The following is a 24,333-nucleotide window of genomic DNA, read 5'->3' as shown; positions in this document are numbered from 1 at the left end:
AGTGTTCATTGTCGGCTCACTTTGTATTTAAGTTTGACACCCCTGCATTATAGGTATTATATATTTTGTGGTATCATACTTATCCCTTCTTTCATTTGTGTTTTTCTAAAGTCTTACTGGACCTCAGGTTGATTTACAAAGATTACCTTTCTTTTTCTGACCACAGTCTAAAAATATCTTTAATGATACATTGTTTCTGAGAGCAGAAATTGCATTTTCAGCAAAGTTTCTAAACACGAACAACAAAAACAGTATTCAAAGATTATTTACAATAACAGCCATGACTGAGGATAAACTTTTACTGAACATCTCGGAGTTCTGCTTTAAAAGGAGAAAAAAATAGCAGGAGAAGTTTTGATAGACTGAAAACCAGACACTAAGCCTTTTATTACACACCAATGTAAAATATACAATTTTACAGATTATTACATAGAATAACAGACAGGCTCATCCTTGTGTTGCAGACACTGACTGGCACACAGTTAGCAGTTCCATAAAAGACGTTTTCTGAACAGTTTTCATGGTGGAGGCGAAGCACCTCAGCAGGCCGCTCTGGCGGTACAAACGAGGGTGGGGGAGGGGGCCGAGTCCAATGGGAAGGCACGGGAGGAACAGATTTATTGCTCGATAGACAGGTGCTCCCCCAGACACACATCAGGCAGGAGAAACCAAACACAGAGGGGGAGGTGGAGGATTCCACTAGAAGAGCCACAGGGGGTGTGCCACATAAACATGTGGAGAGAAAGTAGTAAAGGAAGACTACATACGCTGCACAAAGAGTCGCCTAACTGGCAGAGCTAAAATGGCCTAGATTGTCACAAAATTAGTGCCAATTCCAAGGAGAAAGGTCAAGAAAACTTGGGTATAAAACAATTAAAAATCCAGTATAATATAATAAAGAGCATAAGGACTTTTCGTGGGAGGTGAAATGTTAGTGTCCCAATTTTTTTCTTTATTTTCACAGATCTGATCCAACAATTAGAAAATGTGTAGAATGTTATGTACAGTATCACATTTCACCAGCAGAGGGCAGCAGTAATACCACCACTGTAGCTTTCTTACATTCCTATTATAAAGACAGAGCAGCACATAATCAACATTCATTGGTTAACTTTGGAAAAGCACAGAATTGTGTTACAAAAAAGGGAAGTTGCAGGCCTGAACTCCATGGACTCCATGAGTGGCAAGTACAGATAATTCTACAATGGTTATTGGGCCGACATTTCTGTGCTTCTAGAGACTACCACGCCTTCAAAGCTACGTGTTCAAAATAACAGAGCAGCCTTATCCCCATTGGATACGCTTGTTCCTTTGTAGGTCTCAAAAACTGAGTCTAGAGGCATCATGAAAGTGGGACAGAGACATGACCAGAGTCATGTGATTGATCCATCTGCTCTGTACAGGTTATAGTGATGCCCAGTCAGCCCCTATTTTTGCTTCTGAAATATTAAAGCACCCTGGTTTGATTTTTAACAGAAGCAAAACTAGTCCAAAAGCATAAATTACTTTTTTTCCAAAATAAGAGAAATAATATGATTATTTTACGTCTATGGGCTTAGGGAAAAACATGGTACAAAACAGCTACTTTGTCTCTGAATCACAGGCATGGAGACTGCACAGCATGTCCCAGGACAGACGTGAAGACCTGTAAGAAACTATAGCAGCACCAGTTTCTAAATGACTGCCATTGCCAGAATCCGCATGGAAAGAGCACAAGCTATTTTTCTAAACATTTCAACCCTACAGCTGGAATGAACATACCGCAAAATAATTATTGAAGAATTATCTGTACTTTTCCACTGAGCTTAACAGCTAAATAATGGACAAGCAAAAACTATCAAATGACTGTAAATAACGTGAGATATTTCAGAAAAATTCAACAATTATAATATTTAAAATTAAAAATAAAAATAAACAGAACAAAGTATTATGAAACAGAACTATAACACGCAGGTATTGCTAAAATCAAATACTTCAGGAGGTTGGGCCATTCTTTGTGAACTTTCGTGAACAATCCCTAAATTTAAAGTAACGCTAAAGGGGACTGTAATGGGGGTGAACCTTAGCCTTTATCCACCTTACAAGGACCTACAACACCTACTTCTTGACAGAAGCATTAGCCAAAAAAACCTGTAAAGATCCTCAAAGCCAGGAAGGATGAATGATCTCAATGTTATTCAGCACATGTTGAGGATCCATCATTAACCCCACAACAAATAACCATCTCATTGCAGAATCACAGGAGGCATTGTCGTGAACCCATGACAGACACAAGGTTAAATATACAGCTTTAGAAGCTCTGAGAAAAGAAATAAAAACCAAGAACACTGATCTAGAAAAAAATAATGTACATTAATAAAGATCATATATACAAAAAGTGTACACCATGGAAGAGGGATGGGAGTAAACAGGCTGTCCGCCTGCTTGTGCTATTTATACAGAGTGTGGGGGGAGGAGAGGGGGCTATTGCAATCTTATTCTTAAAACTCAGACAATGAATCCGGAAACTCCAGGCGGTTCTCAACAGTCGTAAAGTGCAAAAACTACTGCACGCCATTACCACATTCTGTCATCTATACTGTACTCGAGGCAAAAGTCACAAAGCCTTAGAGGAACACCAATCTCAACATAGAGTTAAAAATCAAGCAAACTTCATTCTGAAGGTTTCACTTTTTAGAAATGTATCAGGTGCTTTGGGATAAAGAAAGAGAAAAAGTTTCAGAAGTTGTCTAAAGAAATTGTCAGCACAGCTTATGTATGAAACTGTTACCACCCGGTTCACATCTTGTGTCTCTGAGCACCAAATAGCGAGAATCCACTGCATCATCCAAAGTTTATTACATCTGAACCAAACATTGTGGGACGCCGATTCCAGGCCCTGCTTCCTGTGAGGCCCTTTATGTCCTACAGCTCAGGAAGAAAAGAGCATTCGTCCTGGTAAGGCCAGAGCAAGCCACAACTTGCTGCAGAAATAGAATATATTTATAGAAATTTATCCTCTATAGTGCATCTGAAGTTCATTCGCAGACTTTCCACCGTGACATACAGGCGACATCAGCAGTATTTCTGTAGGAAAAAAAAGATTACATTATTATTGATTTATAAAGCACCAGCGCTATAAAAGTAGGAAAAACAAACAAGGGTTACATAATGATACAGACAATGATATACATCACAGAACTGGTGGTTACAATGACAGATGTATTATGATGAATAAAATGTATAACAGAGTGTGAGCTATGAAATGAACAAGAAAATACAAGGGTGAGAGAGAGCCATGCCCTTACAAGCTTACAATCTAAATGTAGGCACAAATATATTTGTAAAAAAAAAAATTAAGTCAACACGTTTGTTCAGGATCAAATAAAACTTAGAAGATGAAACTTTGAAAGGGTACTGTCATTATTAACCACTTCCCGACCGCCTAACGCACAGAGGCGGCCGGGAAGTGGACCCCACAAGGACCAGCTCATGCCCAAAGGCGGCGGTCCTTGTAGGGGCATGGGCGGAGCGAACGCGTCATCCGTGATGCAATCCTCCGCCTGGCGCCGCTCACCCGCCGCAACATCCCGCCGGCCATACGGAAGCGCCGGCGGGATGTTAAGTCCGCGATCGCCGCATACAAAGTGTATAATACACTTTGTAATGTTTACAAAGTGTATTATACAGGCTGCCTCCTGCCCTGGTGGTCCCAGTGTCCGAGGGACCACCAGGGCAGGCTGCAGCCACCCTAGTTTGCACCCAAGCACACTGATTTCCCCCCCCCCGCCCCAGATCGCCCACAGCACCCATCAGGGCCCACCCCCCAGACCCCTGTTTGCACCCAATCACCCCCCTAATCACCCATCAATCACTCCCTGTCACTATCTGTCAACGCTATTTTTTTTATCTCCTCCCCCCTGCCCCCTCCTGATCACCCCCCCACCCCTCAGATTCTCCCCAGACCCCTCCCCCGTGTACTGTATGCATCTATCCCCCTGATCACCTGTCAATCACCCATCAATCACCAATCAATCACCCCCTGTCACTGCCACCCATCAATCAGCCCCTAGCCTGCCCCTTGCGGGCAATCTGATCACCCACCCACACCAATAAATCGCCCGCAGATCCGACATCAGATCACCTCCCAAGTGCAGTGTTTACATCTATTCTCTACCCTAAACACCCACTAATTACCCATCAATCACCCATCAATCACCGCCTATCACCACCTGTCACTGTTACCCATCAGATTAGACCCTAATCTGCCCCTTGCAGGCACCCAATCACCCGCCCACACGCTCAGATTGCCCTCAGATCCCCCCTTATCAATTCGCCAGCGCATTACTTACATCTGTTCTTCCCTGTAATAACCCACTGATCACCTGTCAATCACCCATCAATCACCCCCTGTCACTGCCACCCATCAATCACCCCCTGTCACTGCCACCCATCAATCAGCCCCTAACCTGCCCCTTGCGGGCAATCTGATCACCCACCCACACCAATAGATCGCCCGCAGATCCGACGTCCGATCACCTCCCAAGTGCAGTGTTTACATCTGTTCTCTACCCTAAACACCCACTAATTACCCATCAATCACCCCCTATCACCACCTGTCACTGTTACCCATCAGATCAGACCCTAATCTGCCTCTTGCGGGCACCCAATCACCCGCCTACACGCTCAGATTGCCCTTAGACCCCCCCTTATCAATTCGCCAGTGCAATATTTACATCTGTTCTCCCCTGTAATAACCCACTAATTACCTGTCAATCACCTATCAATCACCCATCAATCACCCCCTGTCACTGCCACACATCAATCACCCCCTGTCACTGCCACCCATCAATCAGCCCCTAATCTGCTCCTTGCGGGCAATCTGATCACCCACCCACACCAATAGATCGCCCGCAGATCCGACGTCCGATCACCTCCCAAGTGCAGTGTTTACATCTGTTCTCTACCCTAAACACCCACTAATTACCTATCAATCACCCCCTGTCACTGCTACCTATCAGATTAGACCCCTATCTGCCCCTAGGGCACTCAATCACCCGCCCACACCCTCAGAACGCCCTCAGACCCCAGTCCTGATCACCTCGCCAGTGCATTGCTTGCATCTATTCCCCCCTCTAATCACACCTTGAGACACCCATCAATCACCTCCTGTCACCCCCTAGCACACCTTCCCATCAGATCAGGCCCTAATTTGCCCCGTGTGGGCTCCTGATCACTCGGCCAAACCCTCAGATCCCCCTCAGACCCCCTTCCGATCACCTCCCCAGTGCATTGATTGCATCTATTTTCCCCTCTAACCACCCCCTGAGACACCCATCAATCACCTCCTGTCACCCCCCTAGCACTCCTATCCATCAAATCAGGCCCAATACAACCGGTCATCTATAAGGCCACCCTGCTTATGACCGGTTCCACAAAATTCGCCCCCTCATAGACCACCTGTCATCAAAATTTGCAGATGCTTATACCCCTGAACAGTCATTTTGAGACATTTGGTTTCCAGACTACTCACGGTTTTGGGCCCGTAAAATGCCAGGGCGGTATAGGAACCCCACAAGTGACCCCATTTTAGAAAAAAAGACACCCCAAGATATTCTGTTAGGTGTATGACGAGTTCATAGAAGATTTTATGTTTGTCAAAAGTTAGCGGAAATTGATTTTTATTGTTTTTTTTTTTCACAAAGTGTCATTTTTCACTAACTTGTGACAAAAAAATAAAATCTTCTATGAACTCGCCATACACCAAACGGAATACCTTGGGGTGTCTTCTTTCTAAAATGGGGTCACTTGTGGGGTTCCTATACTTCCCTGGCATTTTAGGGGCCCTAAACCGCGAGGAGTAGTCTAGAAAACAAATGCCTCAAAATGACCTGTGAATAGGATGTTGGGCCCCTTAGCGCACCTAGGCTGCAAAAAAGTGTCACACATGTGGTACCGCCATACTCAGAAGAAGTAGTATAATGTGTTTTGGGGTGTATTTTTACACATACCCATGCTGGGTGGGAGAAATCTCTCTGTAAATGGACAATTGTGTGTAAAAAAAAATCAAACAATTGTCATTTACAGAGATATTTCTCCCACCCAGTATGGGTATGTGTAAAAATACGCCCCAAAACACATTATACTACTTCTCCTGAGTACGGCGGTACCACATGTGTGGCACTTTTTTACACCCTAAGTATGCTAAGGGGCCCAAAGTCCAATGAGTACCTTTAGGATTTCACAGGTCATTTTGCGACATTTGGTTTCAAGACTACTCCTCACGGTTTAGGGCCCCTAAAATGCCAGGGCAGTATAGGAACCCCACAAATGACCCCATTCTAGAGAGAAGACACCCAAAGGTATTCCGTTAGGAGTATGGCGAGTTCATAGAAGATTTTATTTTTTGTCACAAGTAAGCGGAAAATGACACTTTGTGAAAAAAAAAAACAATTAAAATCAATTTCTGCTAACTTGTGACAAAAAAAATAAAATCATCTATGAACTCACCATACTCCTAACAGAATACCTTGTGGTGTCTTCTTTCTCAAATGGGGTCATTTTTGGGGTTCCTATACTGCCCTGGCATTTTAGGGGCCCTAAACCGTGAGGAGTAGTCTTGAAACAAAAATGACCTGTGAAATCCTAAAGGTACTCATTGGACTTTGGGCCCCTTAGCGCAGTTAGGGTGCAAAAAAGTGCCACACATGTGGTATTGCCGTACTCGGGAGAAGTAGTATAATGTGTTTTGGGGTGTATTTTTACACATACCCATGCTGGGTGGGAGAAATACCTCTGTAAATGACAATCTTTTGATTTTTTTACACACAATTGTCCATTTACAGAGTTATTTCTCCCACCCAGCATGGGTATGTGTAAAAATACACCCCAAAACACATTGTACTACTTCTCCCGAGTACGGCGATACCACATGTGTGGCACTTTTTTGCACCCTAACTGCGCTAAGGGGCCCAAAGTCCAATGAGTACCTTTAGGATTTTACAGGTGATTTTCAGACATTTGTTATTTAAGACTACTCCTCACGGTTTAGGGCCCCTAAAATGCCAGGACAGTATAGGAACCCCACAAATGAATCCATTTTAGAAAGAAGACACCCCAAGGTATTCTGTTAGTAGTACGGTGAGTTCATAGAAGATTTTATTTTTTGTCACAAGTTAGCGGAAATTGATTTTTATTGTTTTTTTTCAGAAAGTGTCATTTTCCGCTAACTTGTGACAAAAAAAATAAAATCTTCTATGAACTCACCATACTCCTAACGGAATACCTTGGAGTGTCTTCTTTCTAAAATGGGGTCATTTTTGGGGTTCCTATACTGTCCTGGAATTTTAGGGGCCCTAAACCGTGAGGAGTAGTCTTGGAAACAAATGTCTGAAAATGACCTGTAAAATCCTAAAGGTACTCATTGGACTTTGGGCCCCTTAGCGCAGTTAGGGTGCAAAAAAGTGCCACACATGTGGTATCGCCGTACTCAGGAGAAGTAGTATAATGTGTTTTGGGGTGTATTTTTACACATACCCATGCTGAGTGGGAGAAAGATCTCTGTAAATGGACAATTGTGTGTAAAAAAAATAAAACAATTGTCATTTACGGAGATATTTCTCCCACCCAGCATCGGTATGTGTAAAAATACACCCCAAAACACATTATACTACTTCTACTGAGTACGGCAATACCACATGTGTGGCACTTTTTTGCACCCTAACTGCGCTAAGTGGCCCAAAGTCCAATGAGCACCTTTAGGCTTTACAGGGGTGCTTACAAATTAGCACCCCCCAAAATGTGAGGACAGTAAACACACCCCACAAATGACCCCATTTTGGAAAGTAGACACTTCAAGGTATTCAGAGAGGGGCATGGTGAGTCCATGGCAGATTTCATTTTTTTTTGGTGCAAATTAGAAGAAATGGAAACTTTTTTTTTTTTTTTTTTTTTTTTTTGTCACAAAGTGTCATTTTCCGCTTACTTGTGACAAAAAATAATATCTTCTATGAACTCACTATGCCTCTCAGTGAATACTTTGGGATGTCTTCTTTCCAAAATGGGGTCATTTGGGGGGTATTTATACTATCCTGGAATTCTAGCCCCTCATGAAACATGACAGGCGGTCAGAAAAGTCATAGATGCTTGAAAATGGGAAAATTCACTTTTTGCACCATAGTTTGTAAACGCTATAACTTTTACCCAAACCAATAAATATAGGCTGAATTGGTTTTTTTTCATCAAAAACATGTTTGTCCACATTTTTCGCGCTGCATGTATACAGAAATTTTACTTTATTTGAAAAAGGTCAGCACAGAAAGTTAAAAAAATCATTTTTTTGCCAAAATTCATGTCTTTTTTGATGAATATAATAAAAAGTAAAAATCGCAGGAGCAATCAAATAGCACCAAAAGAAAGCTTTATTAGTGACAAGAAAAGGAGCCAAAATTCATTTAGGTGGTAGGTTGTATGAGCGAGCAATAAACCGTGAAAGCTGCAGTGGTCTGAATGGAAAAAAAGTGGCCGGTCCTTAACCACTTGATGACCCACCCTTTACCCCCCCCCTTAAGGACCAGCGTGGTTATTAGTGATCTGTGCTGGGTGGGCTCTACAGCCCCCAGCACAGATCAGGGTGCAGGCAGAGAGATCAGATTGCCCCTCTTTTTTCCCCCCTATGGGGATGATGTGCAGGGGGGGTCTGATCTCTGCTGCCTGCGTGTGGCTGGCGGGGGGGGGGGCACCTCAAAGCCCCCCTCCGCGGCGAAATTCCCTCCTCCCTCTCCTACCTGTCCCCTACCCGGTGATCCGGGCTGCACAGGACGCTATCAGTCCTGTGCAGCCAGTGACAGGACGTCCCCTGTCACATGGCGGCGATCCCCGGCCGCTGATTGGCCGGGGATCGCCGATCTGCCTTACGGCGCTGCTGCGCAGCAGCGCCGTACAACTGTAAACAAAGCGGATTATTTCCGCTTGTGTTTACATTTAGCCTGCGAGCCGCCATCGGCGGCCCGCAGGCTATTCACGGAGCCCCCCGCCGTGATTTGACAGGAAGCAGCCGCTCGCGCGAGCGGCTGCTTCCTGATTAATCAGCCTGCAGCTGGCGACGCAGTACTGCATCGCTGGTCCTGCAGCTGCCACTTTGCCGACGCACGGTATAAGCGTGCGGTCGGCAAGTGGTTAAGGGGGTAAAGCCTACGGTCCTCAAGTGGTTAAAGCCAAGAAAGTTCAGGCAAGTAAGTAAAATATATTTAGGACCTTGATGGGTTTCCCATTTTAGTTAGAATAAAACTTTCTCTTACCTATATTAGTTATGAATATGGTCTAATTAATACAGTTTTGTTCTCCATTCAAATTAGGACATTGGGGAGTCTGGTACTGTGTGTGCAGCTAACAGGCAAAGCTCTGCATCTGCAGCAGGCTGGAAATTGGAATAGGACTTTCAGGATGCTCATGATGACAGTCAAACCACTGATCTAAATGGAGTCACCAAACTTTGGCTCATAAGGAGTTATACACCTAATGCTTCATCAAGCACCAAGTTTAACCCTAACAAATCTGGCTTTGCAAATTTGGCCTAATTGGCTTATCATGAGGCAATGTGCCACGGGGAGGCTTCCCAATGCCCCCTCTTGTTCTAGGAGGTGAGAGCCCTAAAGTTTGAGCCTGTCCCCCCCCCCCCATGGAGTTTTGCGTGAGGGCCACCCCTGAGCCCTACAAGCTTGGGGGGCCCATGCTTCACTCCTTATGTGTCGCGCCCAAGTCATGCACATGCAGCACAATGCAATGGACGTTAAGGTAAGTGCCTGTTTTTAATTTTGGGAGTTGGGTGCGGGGGCGGCTCTTCCCGGCACTGGCCATGCTGTGGGGGTCGCCTGCACCTCCCAGCCTCCACCCCCAGGGTGCTGCTGTGTGGGTTCCAGGCAGTGAGAGGGCCCCCCAGTTGTATGGGGGCATTGGGGAGCCTCCCTATGGTGCACCTGGATAGGGATAGTGCTAATGTAGCATGAACTAATTCCTGCAGGGCAACCGCTTTGCGGTATTCGTTTTAGACCCTGCATATTTTGGCATGCGAAAGCAAATGCATATTTGCCTGAGCTAGGTCTCATGATTAGCCAATTAGGCCAAATTTGCAAAGCCAGTTTTATCAGGTTTTACTTGATTGATGCACACATTTTTTCTGTGTTGTAATCAATCATAGCTGAGACACTGAAGAAGTGTTGATGAAATTATTTAGGCTTCTATAAATCATAAGTGTCACTTAATTGTGACAACAGATGTACATTACATACATACAGAAAGGTTTGTTTCTGCCTGGACTTGGGCTATAAGTGTGAGTTTTTTGGCTTATGAATCATAATTTCATCCCCAGTGTATAGAGGATAGCACTTGACTTGCAGCGCTGGGTCCCTGGTTCCAATTTCAGCCTGTATTATTTTTATTATTATTCAGTATTTATATAGCGCCGACATCTTCCGCAGCGCTGTACAGAGTATATATAGTCTTGTCATTCATTAACTCCTTTGGAGGAGCGCACAATCTAGTCCCTACCATAGTCATATGTCTATATCGTGTAGTGTATGTATTGTAGTCTAGGGTCAATTCAGGTGGAAGCCAATTAACTTATCTGAATGTTTTTGGGATGTGGGAGGAAATCAAAGTGCCCGGAGGAAACCCACGCAGACACGGGTAGAACATACAAACTCCTTGCAGATGTTGACCTGGCTGGGATTCAAAACCAGGGACCCAGCGCTGCAAGGCGAGAGTGCCAAGCACTACCCACCGTGCTGCCCGCCTGGACACCATCTTTACCTTTTTTCATTTATAAGCTCTCCCAAAGTCTGCGATGGTTTCCTTCCACATCCCAAAACTTACAGATAAACTAAATGGCTTCCCCTAAATTGGTTCTAGACTGAGGTACATATGACTACGGCAGGGATTAGAGTGTGTGACCCTCTGGGAGGACATTTGGTGACAAGAGTTGTTATACAGTTGTAAATGTTCCTTCATTTTGCCCTAGACAAGAGATAATAGGCGAGAACAAATATTTTGCAATACAATATAGGCACAGGCTTCTGGCAACATGCATTGAATATCAGAGCAACAACAATAAAAAGCTGTATTGTAGCCGACCCCAAAGTACGTTCTTTTCGAATTCTAGATGAATTTGAGACAGCAGGATTAGCCCTGGTAGTTCTATGAAATGCAAGTCACCTGGTCAGGTCCCATCGGCATGCCAGACATAGGAAGCGAGTTCATGGCCATCTGCCCCATGTGACTGCCATTGCTGCTCATGTGCATCATGTTATATGTGCCGGGATTGGCCTGGTGGGCGTACTGCTGTGGAAACGAGCTGCAAAGGAAAACACAGAACGTTAGTCATGGGAAACGGTCACCATCTAATAAAGCTTCAACCAATGTGGGTGCAGAAAGGTTTGAAGATCCTACACTCACTCCTCCCTCACAAGTGAACCTACCTGGGTCTTGCCATGCTTCCTGATGGCCAGCCCTTCATTTCAGGAGATTGGTACATTTGTGTCGGTTGAGGGTTTTGAGAAGGAGGCATTCGAGATGGCATTAAGGAATTTGGAGGGCTGGAGACCCTTCCAAAGGTGGGATCGGCTTGCTGACTCATGCCTAAAATGGAAAAAGAAGCTTTAGTTTGCAGCATTGCAACGATAGGAAAGACCATACCAGAAGGAGCAACAATACCAGCAGATGCCCTGCCATCTAGTGGACACTGTCTGTGGTTATCTATAATTGAAAAAGCAATAATTTTAGCAGCAGACAAGAAAAGGCAAAGTAATAACAAAACTGAACAAGGGCCTGGGAGTGGGAGTCACAATTAACCATTTCCGCCGCCCAGACGTGAAGCTCACGTCCGGGCAGCAGCTCTGCAGCGCTCCCGCGCTTGGGCGCGCTCCCGCCCACGATCGCGGGCGCGCCCCTGCATCCCTGTTGTGTCCCCCAGTAGCCCTGGGATCAGTGAAAGGGAACATGGTTCCCAATCACCGATCCCTTTCCCCCACAGAAAAAACGAAGTGCTCACCTGTGAGGCTTCAGCTCTTCTCCCCGGACAGATTTCCGCATCCCCCTTGTACTTCCGCTTAGCGAGAAGTACAAGGAGGGTAAACAAAAACGAAGGTGCCATCTTGTGGCCAAATAGTAAAACTACAGCTACACATTTTTTACAATACAATTTACACATATTACAACATTAAAAATAAACTGTTTATGTCCCACACCAAAATATTACACAAATACATTTTTTAATTGGGGAAAAAAATTACAATTAAAAAAAAAAAAAAAAAAAAGACAAATAGTTACCTAAGGGTCTGAACTTTTTAAATATGCATGTGAAGGGTGTATACTACAAACATTTTTTTAAATTATAAGCTTGTAAATAGTGATGGACGCCAAACGGAAACAATGCACCTTTATTTCTAAATAAAATATTGGCGCCATACATTGTGATAGAGACAAAATTTAAATGGTATAATAATCGAGACAAACGGGTATATAAAACACATGTTTTAATTATGGTAGTGTGGATTATTTTAAAGCTATAATGGCCGAAAACTGAGAAATAATTAAATTTTTCACTTTTTTTCTTATTAATCCTGTTAAAATGCATTTACGATAAAGTGGCTCTTAGCAAAATGTACTACCCACAGAAAGCCTAATTAGTGGCAGAAAAAACAAGATATAGATCAATAAATTGTGATAAGTAGTGATAAAGTTATTAGCGAATGAATAGGAGGTGAAAATTGCTCCGATGCATAAGGTGAAAAATCCCTGCAGGCTGAAATGGTTAACAAAGCAGCACTCAGTGGCCAATAGGGATGGTCAATGAGAGTTGATAAAAATTTTACAGTACTTATATGTAGTTTGGAAAAAGACCAATCCAATGCTGCAGTGGCTGCATCTGATTGGTGTATTTTTTTCAAACTGTATAAAATCTCTACAAAATTTGCATCAACCCAGAAATATATGCATATCATTGACCCATCCATAGCGGCAGCCAGCAGGTGCAACAACAAATTAAAACCTAGGGCTGTATAAAAAGAAAGATGTGAGCATAAAATCCTAGTATAGGGCAGCACGGTGGCGTAGTGGTTAGCGCTCTCGCCTTGCAGCGCTGGGTCCCCGGTTCGAATCCCAGCCAGGGCACCATCTGCAAGGAGTTTATATGTTCTCCCCGTGTCTGTGTGGGTTTCCTCCGGGTACTCCGGTTTCCTCCCACATCCCAAAAACATACAGATAAGTTAATTGGCTCACCCTTAAAATTGGCCCTAGACTACAATACATACACTACATAATACAAATATAGACATATGATAATAGTAGGGATTAGATTGTGAGCTCCTTTGAGGGACAGTTAGTGACAAGACAATATATATATATATATATATATATATATATATATATATATATATATATACACTGTACAGCGCTGCGTAAGATGTCGGCGCTATATAAATACTAAATAATAATAATAGTACTGCCTCATAACGCAACAACTGACACGATTACACCCTGGGATCAGGATTACTGTAAGGCAGAAAGTTAAATTAGATAACAGAATGGGGGATCACTTTTCCAGGCCAAGGATGAAATAAAATGGACTTTCTTCAAACTTTTAAAGACAAATATACTTGCCCAAGTAGTGGGAAGACTCTGGATGTTCCAGAAGGTTCCCAGATCTTCCTTGACCCACTGCTGCTGGCCAGGACCATATTCTTGTTCACAGCCATGCTGCCGTCCATGTATGAGCACCGCCGTACTGCGGCTGTGAAAATACAGTTCACAAAGCCCAGCAGTACGAAGCCGCTCATGCATGGAGGAAAAAATAACATGCATGTACCTCTTTGTTCTCCTGGGCATGCATAGACCATATTCCCACAGGAAAAGTGCGACTGTTCGAATACACAGGAGCATTGCCCACGAGAAACGTATTCCACTATTTTGTTAAATATGTTTAAATGTTTAAAGGGCACCCGAGGAGACATGTGACATGATGAGACGTGTATGTACAGTGCCAAACACACAAATAAGGCCCGGTTCACATTAGCGTTCCAGGTCCGGCTTCCCTGGACCCGGAACGCTCCATACAGAGCGGATGGTGAACGGATACATTGCTAATTAATGTATCCATTCACACTTGTGCGCCGTCCGGATCCGATCCGGGAACGCAGCTCCGGGACGGTCCGGCTTATTTTCCAACATGCGCTATTTTTCAGTCCGTCCCGGTGCGGCTGCGGACCCGGGCCGGATCCTGACCCGAACATGCGGGCAATGCTGTGCAATGGGAAACGGATGTTTCCCATCACACTGGCAATAGGACAGGATGCTTCCAGCACCGGTCCTATTCCACTTGGGGGGCCCGGACTACACGCCAGTATCCCCCATGCTTGCAGTGCCGTTCTGGCACTGCAAAGTATCTAGTTCCAGCTACTTTATTGTAGCCGGAACTGATACATTCCGGATCCGCAACTTGTGCCGCCTTGTGGCCACCGCAGAGACCCGTACGGTCTCTTTGCGGCCCCCGGATCCGGACCCCCGGACACTTGCGGACTCGAAATGCAAGTGTGAATGGGGCCTAACTATGCTGTGTTCCTTTTCTACTTTCTCTGCCCGATAGAGTTAAAAATCAGGTATGCAAGTGACCGTTTCTGTCTGGGTCTGGACCAGGTCAGACTATAGCTTAACCCTCGCTAATAAGGAATTGCAGCCATTAAATACTTTCATGGCAGAAGAGATAAATAGGGGGCAATAGTTCATAGATTTTAGCTCCGACATACTTTAATGAATGAGTCATTGAGAAAAGGCCATGAAACAGTAAAAACTTAAAAATTAGATTGAAATATAAAAAAAAAAAACTGTGGGATAACGAAAAAAGTGTCATTTTTAGGAGAAGGCAGATAGATACAATTGTTTATCGCAACATTTTTTTTTCCACCTTGGATGTCCTTTAAACTCCCTAGGCGGTATTGACGGTTATACACGTCAAAACAAAACATGCTGTGAAGAGTATTGACGTGCATACACATCTATACTCTTCTGCACTGTATACTAGACCCTTGCTTGGCACATTTTGGCAAGTTAAAGGAAAAACAAAAAGGTTATGAAAATTAATTGGAACTTTTTTGCACAGAAATCCTGAAGAAATTGAACGCCAGGGAGGTTAAAGGGACTCAGCGCTGGAACGATGGGTTGTAAGAAGATCAGGGAAATCTTGCCTCTACTAAAGTATCTATTGTTTTGTTTTCTTTTTTTTTTTTAACGAGTTCAGGTGCGCTTTAAGTATTAAAAGACCTATGTGATTAAAGCATTTATCCCTGCCAGGGCCAGGGTGTTTATTTCGAACAGCGAGTTGACTTCAATCACTCGTCGCTACACGCTCATTCTCATCGCTCTGGCACAGATTGCGTCCCGCTTGCCTCTGGTGCACCAGTCTGCAGCTGATTTCATTGGCTCCTGACCCTGTGATCACTGTAAGCCAATCACAATGACCACAGTGCAAGTTTTAAGGCTATCGTCCTAAAGGGGCCCTCAGAGCCTTCTGGTACTGAAAGGATTAGGGTAATTTGCTGGACACTTTGTAATTTGCTAGAGAAGAACTTTATTTTTTCCCCATTTACTGAAAACTCCAATAAACTCAAAATTGAACAAAGAAAATTCTAAAAGCAATCAGGTTGATCTAAGTAAATATAAGCTGTGTATAAAAAGAAAGTGTGAACAAAATACAATTTTCTCAATGACATCGAACAAAAATTAAAAAAACAAACACCACCCAGTATTCTTTATAGGTTTATACAGAAGGATGCCCGCACAGTGTCCATAAAATCAAGTTTCTTTATTGTGGACATATCCAAAAATCACCACATCATACAGCTGACATGTTTCGGACCGGTTGGTCTTTATGGCTATGATTAAGGACCAACCGGTCCAAAACATGTCAGCTGTATGATGTGGTGATTTTTGGATACGTCCACAATAAAGGAACTTGCCTTTATGGACACTGTGCGGGCATCCCTCTGTGTAAGTTTGTATTTGGATTGGCTATCCTGGTCCTGGCACTGTCCAACAACAGAGTGAGCGGTTTTCCATTTTTTCTTTGCTTTTATTCTTTGTAGGTATTTCATCAAAACACAACGGGCAGTACAAAGCTAGCAACGGTGGCATGATTGGTACTCGTCAAGACATATCAACTGGTGCAAGGTGACACAGATATCAATTCTGTAAATGATATACTACATATTGAATACTGTATGCCTAGTTTTACAATCACTTAATGGGTTATGAGATATATGCCAAAGCTCTAGTGTCTAGTGATGCACAGGATACTGGGTGGATTGTCAAGGCTTGTGCCATACCTGGGTAAACAGTTAAAAACCTACTATAGCTGGGTGTGTATAGAGACACATACTAGGGCACAAGTGCACATATGTAAGCTCTGAGGGTTGGTAGGAGAGACTGTTGGCACACCGAGTGGGTAAGGAGACACCTACCACCTTTAGCTAAGGTGGTAGGAATAAACCTACCATACCCGAAGTGGTAGTGAAACACATACAACAGCTAAGTGGGTTGTGAGACACCTACCATAGTTAGGTGGGTAGGAGAACTGTTGAGGAGGAGCTTGAGGCATGGGAGGTCCACCCAATGGGTTGTCCATACCGGCAGAGGCAGTCACGTTTGGGGGTGGGCTGAATCCCTGTGCTTGCCCTTGCTGTATCATCATGGCCATTCTCTGCTGGCGAATCTGGTGGGTGATCAGCTCACGGTTCCTCTGAGCCACCATCTGAGCATTCAGATATCCCTGCTGTAATACAAAGCATGTCAAAATCAGGCTCTGACAGACATTCAACCTATTTTAACTGCAATAAAGCAATCCTCTACAGGGCAGCATGACAACAAATTGATGGCAATGCTACCTCATCAGGGTAGGCTTCTACAACTGATGATGCCCTACTGGGCCCCGGTGAGTTTCTGAGTGTGGCTGGACTTCATACCAGAGAGGTAGAGCCACAAACCCCATCCTTGACATATGTGGCAAGAACCGATGGGCAGGGATTGAGGCAACAGGTTCTGTGCCTCCTGAGACTGACTGTATCCTTCATTGTTCCTTGCTAGGGCATATGCAACGAACAACAGCTGGAGGTTTGGTGATTCTTACATTCCAATAGGGAAAATGCCCGACTTACCTGTGACGTTACTGGTGTCTGCATTACAGGTCGCATAACACCCGTGGCGCTTGCGTTCATCCCTTCCACCTTCATCTCAAGTGCTTGTCGGCTTTGGTTCAAAAACTGAGGAATAATGGAAAGAAGAAGCTCATAAGAAAATCCCTTAAACATGCACTCCAGGCAGATATTCCCTATAGCCAAACCGTGGATTTACACAGGAAATATAAACTGTATTTTGAAGCAAACATGTCAAGATCATGGTGTTTCTTTAGCTTTTTAAGACAAGATTCCACAAGGTGCCACAAGTAGCATTGCCATAGTCCAGATTATGAGCTGCTAACCCAGAGCAAACCAGATCACAGGTGCAAATGGAAAAAAAGAAGAGATCCTGTCTTTTGTGGTGAGCAACAATAGCGACCAGACATCGTTTTCCTGTCTGCAGGATTGCTAACAGTCAGCAGACAACTGTAAACACTGGAAAAGGTGCCTAAAACTATCCCTTTTGGCCGAATAGCTTTTAACCACTTGAGGACCCACCCTTTACCCCCCCTTAAGGACCAGCGCTGTTTTAGGTGATCTGTGCTGGGTGGGCTCTGCAGCCCCCAGCACAGATTAACCACTTGAGGACCCACCCTTTACCCCCCCTTAAGGACCAGCGCTGTTTTAGGTGATCTGTGCTGGGTGGGCTGTGCAGCCCCCAGCACAGATCAAAGGGCACACAGAGCGATCAGATCGCCCCCCTTTTTTCCCCACTAGGGGGATGATGTGCAGGGGGGGTCTGATCGCTCCTCCTGGCTGGCATTTTGCGGGGGGGGCACCTCAAAGCCCCCCTCCGCGGCGAAATCCTCCCCCTCCCTCTCCTACCTGCTCCCCCGGGAGATCTGGGCTGCACAGGACGCTATCCGTCCTGTGCAGCCAGTGACAGGACGTCCCCTGTCACATGGAGGCGATCCCCGGCCGCTGATTGGCCGGGGATCGCCGATCTGCCTTACGGCGCTGCTGCGCAGCAGCGCCGTACAAATGTAAACAAAGCGGATTATTTCCGCTTGTGTTTACATCTAGCCTGCGAGCCGCCATCGGCGGCCCGCAGGCTATTCACGGAGCCCCCCGCCGTGAATTGACAGGAAGCAGCCGCTCGTACGAGCGGCTGCTTCCTGATTAATTAGGCTGCAGCTGGCGACGCAGTACTGCGTCGCTGGTCCTGCAGCTGCCACTTTGCCGACGCACGTTATGAGTGTGCGGTCGGCAAGTGGTTAAAGGGCACTCAGAGCGATCAGATCGCCCCCCTTTTTTCCCCACTAGGGGGATGATGTGCAGGGGGGGTCTGATCGCTCCTCCTGGCTGGCATTTTGCGGGGGGGGGGCACCTCAAAGCCCCCCTCCGCGGCAAAATCCTCCCCCTCCCTCTCCTACCTGCCACCCCCGGGAGATCTGGGCTGCACAGGACGCTATCCGTCCTGTGCAGCCAGTGACAGGACGTCCCCTGTCACATGGAGGCGATCCCCGGCCGCTGATTGGCCGGGGATCGCCGATCTGCCTTACGGCGCTGCTGCGCAGCAGCGCCGTACAAATGTAAACAAAGCGGATTATTTCCGCTTGTGTTTACATTTAGCCTGCGAGCCGCCATCGGCGGCCCGCAGGCTATTCACGGAGCCCCCCGCCGTGAATTGACAGGAAGCAGCCGCTCGTACGAGCGGCTGCTTCCTGATTAATTAGGCTGCAGCTGGCGACGCAATACTGCGTCGCTGGTCCTGCAGCTGCCACTTTGCCGACGCACGGTATAAGCGTGCGGTCGGCAAGTGGTTAAAGGACACTTGAAGTCAGAGAGATATGGAGGCTGCCATATTTATTTCCTTGTAAACCATGAAAATTGTCCATCTGTCCTGCTGATCCTCTGTCTATAATACTTTTAGCCAGAGACCCTGAACAAGTATGACTGGATTAGCCACATGCTTGTTTCAGGTGTGTGACTCAGACATTACTGATGCATGAAAGATCAGCAGGACTGCCAGGCAACTGGTATTGTTTAAAAGGTGAAAAATATGGCAGCCTCCATATCCCTTTCACTTCAGGGGTCCTTTAACTCCCTAGTTGTAGTGCACCCTGTCCTCTTATGCACAGTTAGCTAGAGCAGTGTTTTTCAACCAGTGTTCCGTGGCACACTAGTGTGCCGCGGAACGTTGCCTGGTGTGCCGTCCTCTTCTCCCCCTCCCGCCTGTCCCCGCGGCCGCCGCTGTTATTACCTTAGCAGCGGCCGCTCTCCCCTCTCCAGCGCATGTGTTTATTCTAGCAGCGTATCTCCAGCTGCTCTCTGTGATGCGGAAGGAGGGAGGGCTCGGTTCCCATAGTAACGGCGATACATATCGCCGTTACAGGAAGCCGCTGCCCTGCTTCCTTCCGCATCACACAGAGCAGCCGGAGATACGCTGCTAGAATAAAAACATGCGCCGGAGAGCGAGAGCGGCAGCTGTTAAGGTAATAACAGCGGCGGCCGCGGGAGGGCACTATACTGGCCATACTGGGGCACTATTCTAGGGCACTATACTAGCTATACTGGGGCACTATTCTGGCTATACTGGGGCACTATACTGGCTATACTGGGGGACTATACTGGGGCACTATGCTGGCTATACTGGGGCACTATACTGGCTATACTGGGGCACTATACTGGCTATACTGGGGCACTATACTGGGGCACTATGCTGGCTATACTGGGGCACTATACTGGCTATACTGGGGCACTATACTGGCTATACTGGGGCACTATACTGGCTATACTGGGGCACTATACTGGCTATACTGGGGGGGTATACTGTGGCACTATACTGGGGCACTATACTGGCTATACTGGGGCACTATACTGGCTATACTGGGGCACTATACTGGCTATACTGGGGCACTATACTGGCTATACTGGGGGACTATACTGGGGCACTATGCTGGCTATACTGGGGCACTATACTGGCTATACTGGGGCACTATACTGGCTATACTGGGGCACTATACTGGCTATACTGGGGCACTATACTGGCTATACTGGGGGGGTATACTGTGGCACTATACTGGGGCACTATACTGGGGCACTATACTGGCTATACTGGGGCACTATTCTGGCTATACTGGGGCACTATTCTGGCTATACTGGGGCACTATTCTGGCTATACTGGGGCACTATTCTGGCTATACTGGGGGGGTATACTGTGGCACTATACTGGGGCACTATACTAGCTATACTGGGGGGCTATACTGGGGCACTATGCTGGCTATACTGGGGCACTATACTAGCTATACTGGGGCACTATTCTGGCTATTCTGGGGCACTATACTAGCTATACTGGGGCACTATACTAGCTATACTGGGGGGGGCTATACTGGGGCACTATACTAGCTATACTGAGGGGCTATACTGGGGCACTATGCTGGCTATACTGGGGCACTATACTGGCTATACTGGGGCACTATACTGGCTATACTGGGGCACTATACTGGCTTTACTGGGGCACTATACTAGCTATACTGAGGCAACTAAACTCCCTACACTGGGGCAACTATGCTAGCTATGCAGCCGCACCCCAGCCCCCCCCCCCCATAGCCTGCTGCGCACGGCACTGTCCACTAGGTCGCGCAAACAACCGGGGGTCGCGCAAACAACCGGGGGTCGCGCAAACAACCGGGGGCCGCATCCCCGACCCCAACCCCCCCCCCCCCCCCCCCTGCACCGTTCCCCGGAGAAAAATTTGGTCAGACAGTGTTCCCCGGGCCGGAAAAGGTTGGGAACCACTGAGCTAGAGAATAGCTAGAAGGAGGACATCGTTCCAAAGCAGAGATATCAAGGCCTCTGTATAGTGTGGCCCACTATATGGAAACACACCACAGGTGGAACATTGGCACCTTGTTGTACTCCATGTTGCAAACTCAGAAATATTCATTTTGGAAGTCAGTGGTGCTCCGAGTTGCAGGAAATGGCTCCAAAAACACAACAGGTGCCATGGACCAGGCTCAAAAGGTAACAGGTGCTAGTACTATTTAGAATAGGCCTGAAATGTCCCACATAAAGGAGGGAGTGGCTGGGGAGGGCGAGGCGGAGCTTAACAAGTCAGATGTAGCCGAGATAAGTTTTTATTTTGATTATTGGTAGGCCTATGGTCAAAATTAATCTACAAAACTATGCATTTCATAATATAACTAGTGTAACTAGAATGCCATGTCCACTCAGAACTATCACTATAGCAACACCTTGATCGAGCCCCCCTTCCTTCAAGGGCACCTGAAGTAAGAGGCCTATGGAAGCAGACATTTATTTCCTTTTAAACAATACAGATTGACTGGCTGTCCTCCTGATCCTCTACCTCTAATATTTTTAGCCATAAACCCTGAACAAGCATGCAGCAGATCAGCTGTTTCTGACTGAAGTGTGACTGGATTGGCTGCATGCTTGTTTCAGGTGTGTGATTCAGACACTACTGTACCCAGAAAGATCAGCAGGACTGCCAGGCAGCTGGTATTGCTTAAAGAGAAGCAACAAAAAACAGAGCAGCGGTTGCATGAGACTGTTGAGATCTCGGTCACATGACTGGTAATGCATTGTGGAGATCCTGATGAGACATCAGTGATTCGCCGCTCTCACCTGCTGGCCCTGAAGCCTTTGCTGTAGCTGCATCCTCAGCTGTTTGGGGATGTTGGTTCGAGGCCTCATAAGAGTAGCTCTGGGGTGCATTCCCTGCATAGGGAAATTTCCCTGTTGCTGGCTCATCTGCCCCATCATCGCGTTGAATGGAGGGTGTTGGCCCTGCATGCTACTGAATCCACCGGCCTGCAGAGCTGAGCCCTGCCCTGCGTAAGGCTGCCCATACATGGGGGGCTTCTGGTCCATTAGAACCGGGGAATCCTGTGGCTGGAAAGCATCTGATTGGGGGTCCAGACCTTGGCCCTGCAAAAAAGAAGAGACAGGTTTATATTTTTTTATTTTTTGTTTTACGAGTCCAACTAATTCTCTACACATCTGTCTTCCCCAAATCTCACTCAAGTCTCAAACAGCCCAATAAGCAGCACCACTGTGAGGTTATCAGTGTTATGTGTGCCACGAGGCTGAGCAGTGTACTAATGCTGGCACTGTCCTTAGAGCATGTTAATACACATGTAGGAATGACAGGACTCTCAAAGGTGTCTGCAGCCACAGACTGGCAGAGGCATGCACACGCAGGTCACCAGTGCTTATATGTGCAGGTCTATAGAAAGGGCAGGAGGTGAATGGTACAGCATTGGTAACAGCACTTTTACATGTTTAGACCCTAGACATGAGTAGAGGTAAGGCACTATTCTACAGACATTTTCCAAGACTCCTGAAGCATGTGACTGATTCGTTCAGTTGTAATCTCCCTCTGGCTGATCACCATAATGATACACTTCTCTTTCAGAAAAAGGAAAGTAAGACCTCATAGCATGATCACGACCAGCCAATCACAGACTTACAAATCAGACAGCTGATCAACAGTCACATGCTTCTCCATACATTCGCCTAGAAAGTGAATTCCTGAAAAACTAACGCCTCATCTCTTACTACAAACACAGGAGACCTACAATTTCTCATTGGCCTCTATTCACTAAGCAGTTTAGACGAGTCTACAGATGGTTTGGTCAGGTGTAATGTTTTAGACCTGGTCTAATGCGGGGTTTACACCAAACAATTTTCTGTTAGATTAGATTATTTTCTGTAGAGAATGGTCATTATCTCTGGTGCGTTGTCTTCTGGTTATCTCCTGCTGAGTAGAACAATGCCTGATTGCTCGGCAGATAGATCGTAAGATAGATACATTACCAACATGTTGAACTTTATCTATCTGGCAGGTAAATCTAACAGAAAATTGTATGGTGTAAACCCAGCATAATGCCGGCGCGTCACGGCTCGTCCGCACGTGCATCGATTCCCGCTCGTACCCGCAGGCACTTCCTTATCAGCGGTTTGTTTTTGCCCATTGTCCGCCCGCGGGGATCGAGCCGGAAATCGATCCACGCGGTGATCGGACACGTCGGAAATTATCAATTGAGCCATCAGCGGCTCGATTGATAAGAAAAAAACGTACAGTCTATGCCCAGCATAACAGTCAGTAATTACACAATTCACAAAGGCAAACAAGGAGTGACCACGCCCACTTTTTCTGACAGAGATTAGACCAGCTGATTCCTGTAGGTAAAGTAATTCTGTGAGGTATTTTAGACGTGAGGATGGAACCTTTTGAATTAATTATGCAGGAGTTTAATTGTATGCAGAGGAGAGCTCATCAAAGGAGAAGGAGGTCAGTCCTAGCTACTGGTTTGTGAATTGCATCTTTTGGTCATTTCCCCTGCTTTACCCACCTAATTACCAAATGTTTTAGACCAGTTCTAAAAACAGGTCTAAAACATTTGGTAATAGTGAATTCCCTTTTGATGCAACTGACCAAACCATCAGTAGACTAAAAACCATCAGTAGACAAGTCTAAACTGCTTAGTGAATTGAGGCCATTGCTGCGGGACGGAATTTGGGGGTAAAATGCTGATAATTAGTGTTGGGCTTTTGAGTAGTTACAACCTCATAGCTACTCAGATTCAAAGTGTAAATTACATTTGATCAATGCAGGTGTGACCACGGGAGATCGCATGGAGGGTTGCGGGTACTTAACCTGAAGTATCATTACTCTCAAGCTGGATGGAGGCATTGCGGTAGTGAGTCATGGAACACGACCCATAGGTCGCGTGCAAGAGGAATGATACACATAGGATCCGACAGACTTCGGGGTAAGTAACTCCCGCCTCCAGCTGCTACACACAGAGAGCCGGCTTCCATTCAGAGAAATTTGTCTCCATACATACATTCACACATGTGCTATTTTCACTCTTCTACACACACACACAAACTAATACTATCCGAACTTAAAGGGAAGGTTCAGGGAGGGTGGCTAAAAAATAAAAATCAATTTCCACTTACCTGGGGCTTCCTCCAGCCCATGGCAGGCAGGAGGTGCCCTCGCCGCCGCTCCGCAGGCTCCCGGTGGTCTCCGGTGGCCGACCCGACCTGGCCAGGCCGGCTGCCAGGTCGGGCTCTTCTGCGCTCCAAGGCCCGGCACTTCTGCGTCCCACGCCGGCGCGCTGACGTCATCGGACGTCCGCCGGGCTGTACTGCGCAGGCGCAG

The 24,333-nt window shown here is 46.1% G+C and overlaps 1 protein-coding gene across 4 annotated transcripts in view; it reads right to left on the bottom strand.

Annotated features, from left to right (window-relative positions):
- Positions 1-352: 352 nt before the first annotated feature.
- The window catches only part of NCOA3 (nuclear receptor coactivator 3), a 447,618-nt gene continuing 423,637 nt past the window's right edge, over positions 353-24,333 (bottom strand). For all 4 annotated transcript variants that reach the window (XM_068263089.1, XM_068263090.1, XM_068263091.1 and 1 more), the window contains 6 exons: positions 21,789-22,091; positions 17,181-17,285; positions 16,579-16,798; positions 11,454-11,613; positions 11,191-11,329; positions 353-3,066 (listed from right to left, as the gene is read on the bottom strand). In XM_068263089.1, the coding sequence (XP_068119190.1) occupies positions 3,055-3,066; positions 11,191-11,329; positions 11,454-11,613; positions 16,579-16,798; positions 17,181-17,285; positions 21,789-22,091 (939 nt within the window). In that variant the 3' untranslated portion in view covers positions 353-3,054. The remainder of the gene's footprint in view (positions 3,067-11,190; positions 11,330-11,453; positions 11,614-16,578; positions 16,799-17,180; positions 17,286-21,788; positions 22,092-24,333) is intronic.

The sequence above is a fragment of the Hyperolius riggenbachi genome, chromosome 12 (genome assembly GCF_040937935.1).
Source record: "Hyperolius riggenbachi isolate aHypRig1 chromosome 12, aHypRig1.pri, whole genome shotgun sequence".
NCBI lineage: Eukaryota > Metazoa > Chordata > Amphibia > Anura > Hyperoliidae > Hyperolius > Hyperolius riggenbachi.
This window is presented reverse-complemented; position numbering and strand designations above follow the sequence as displayed.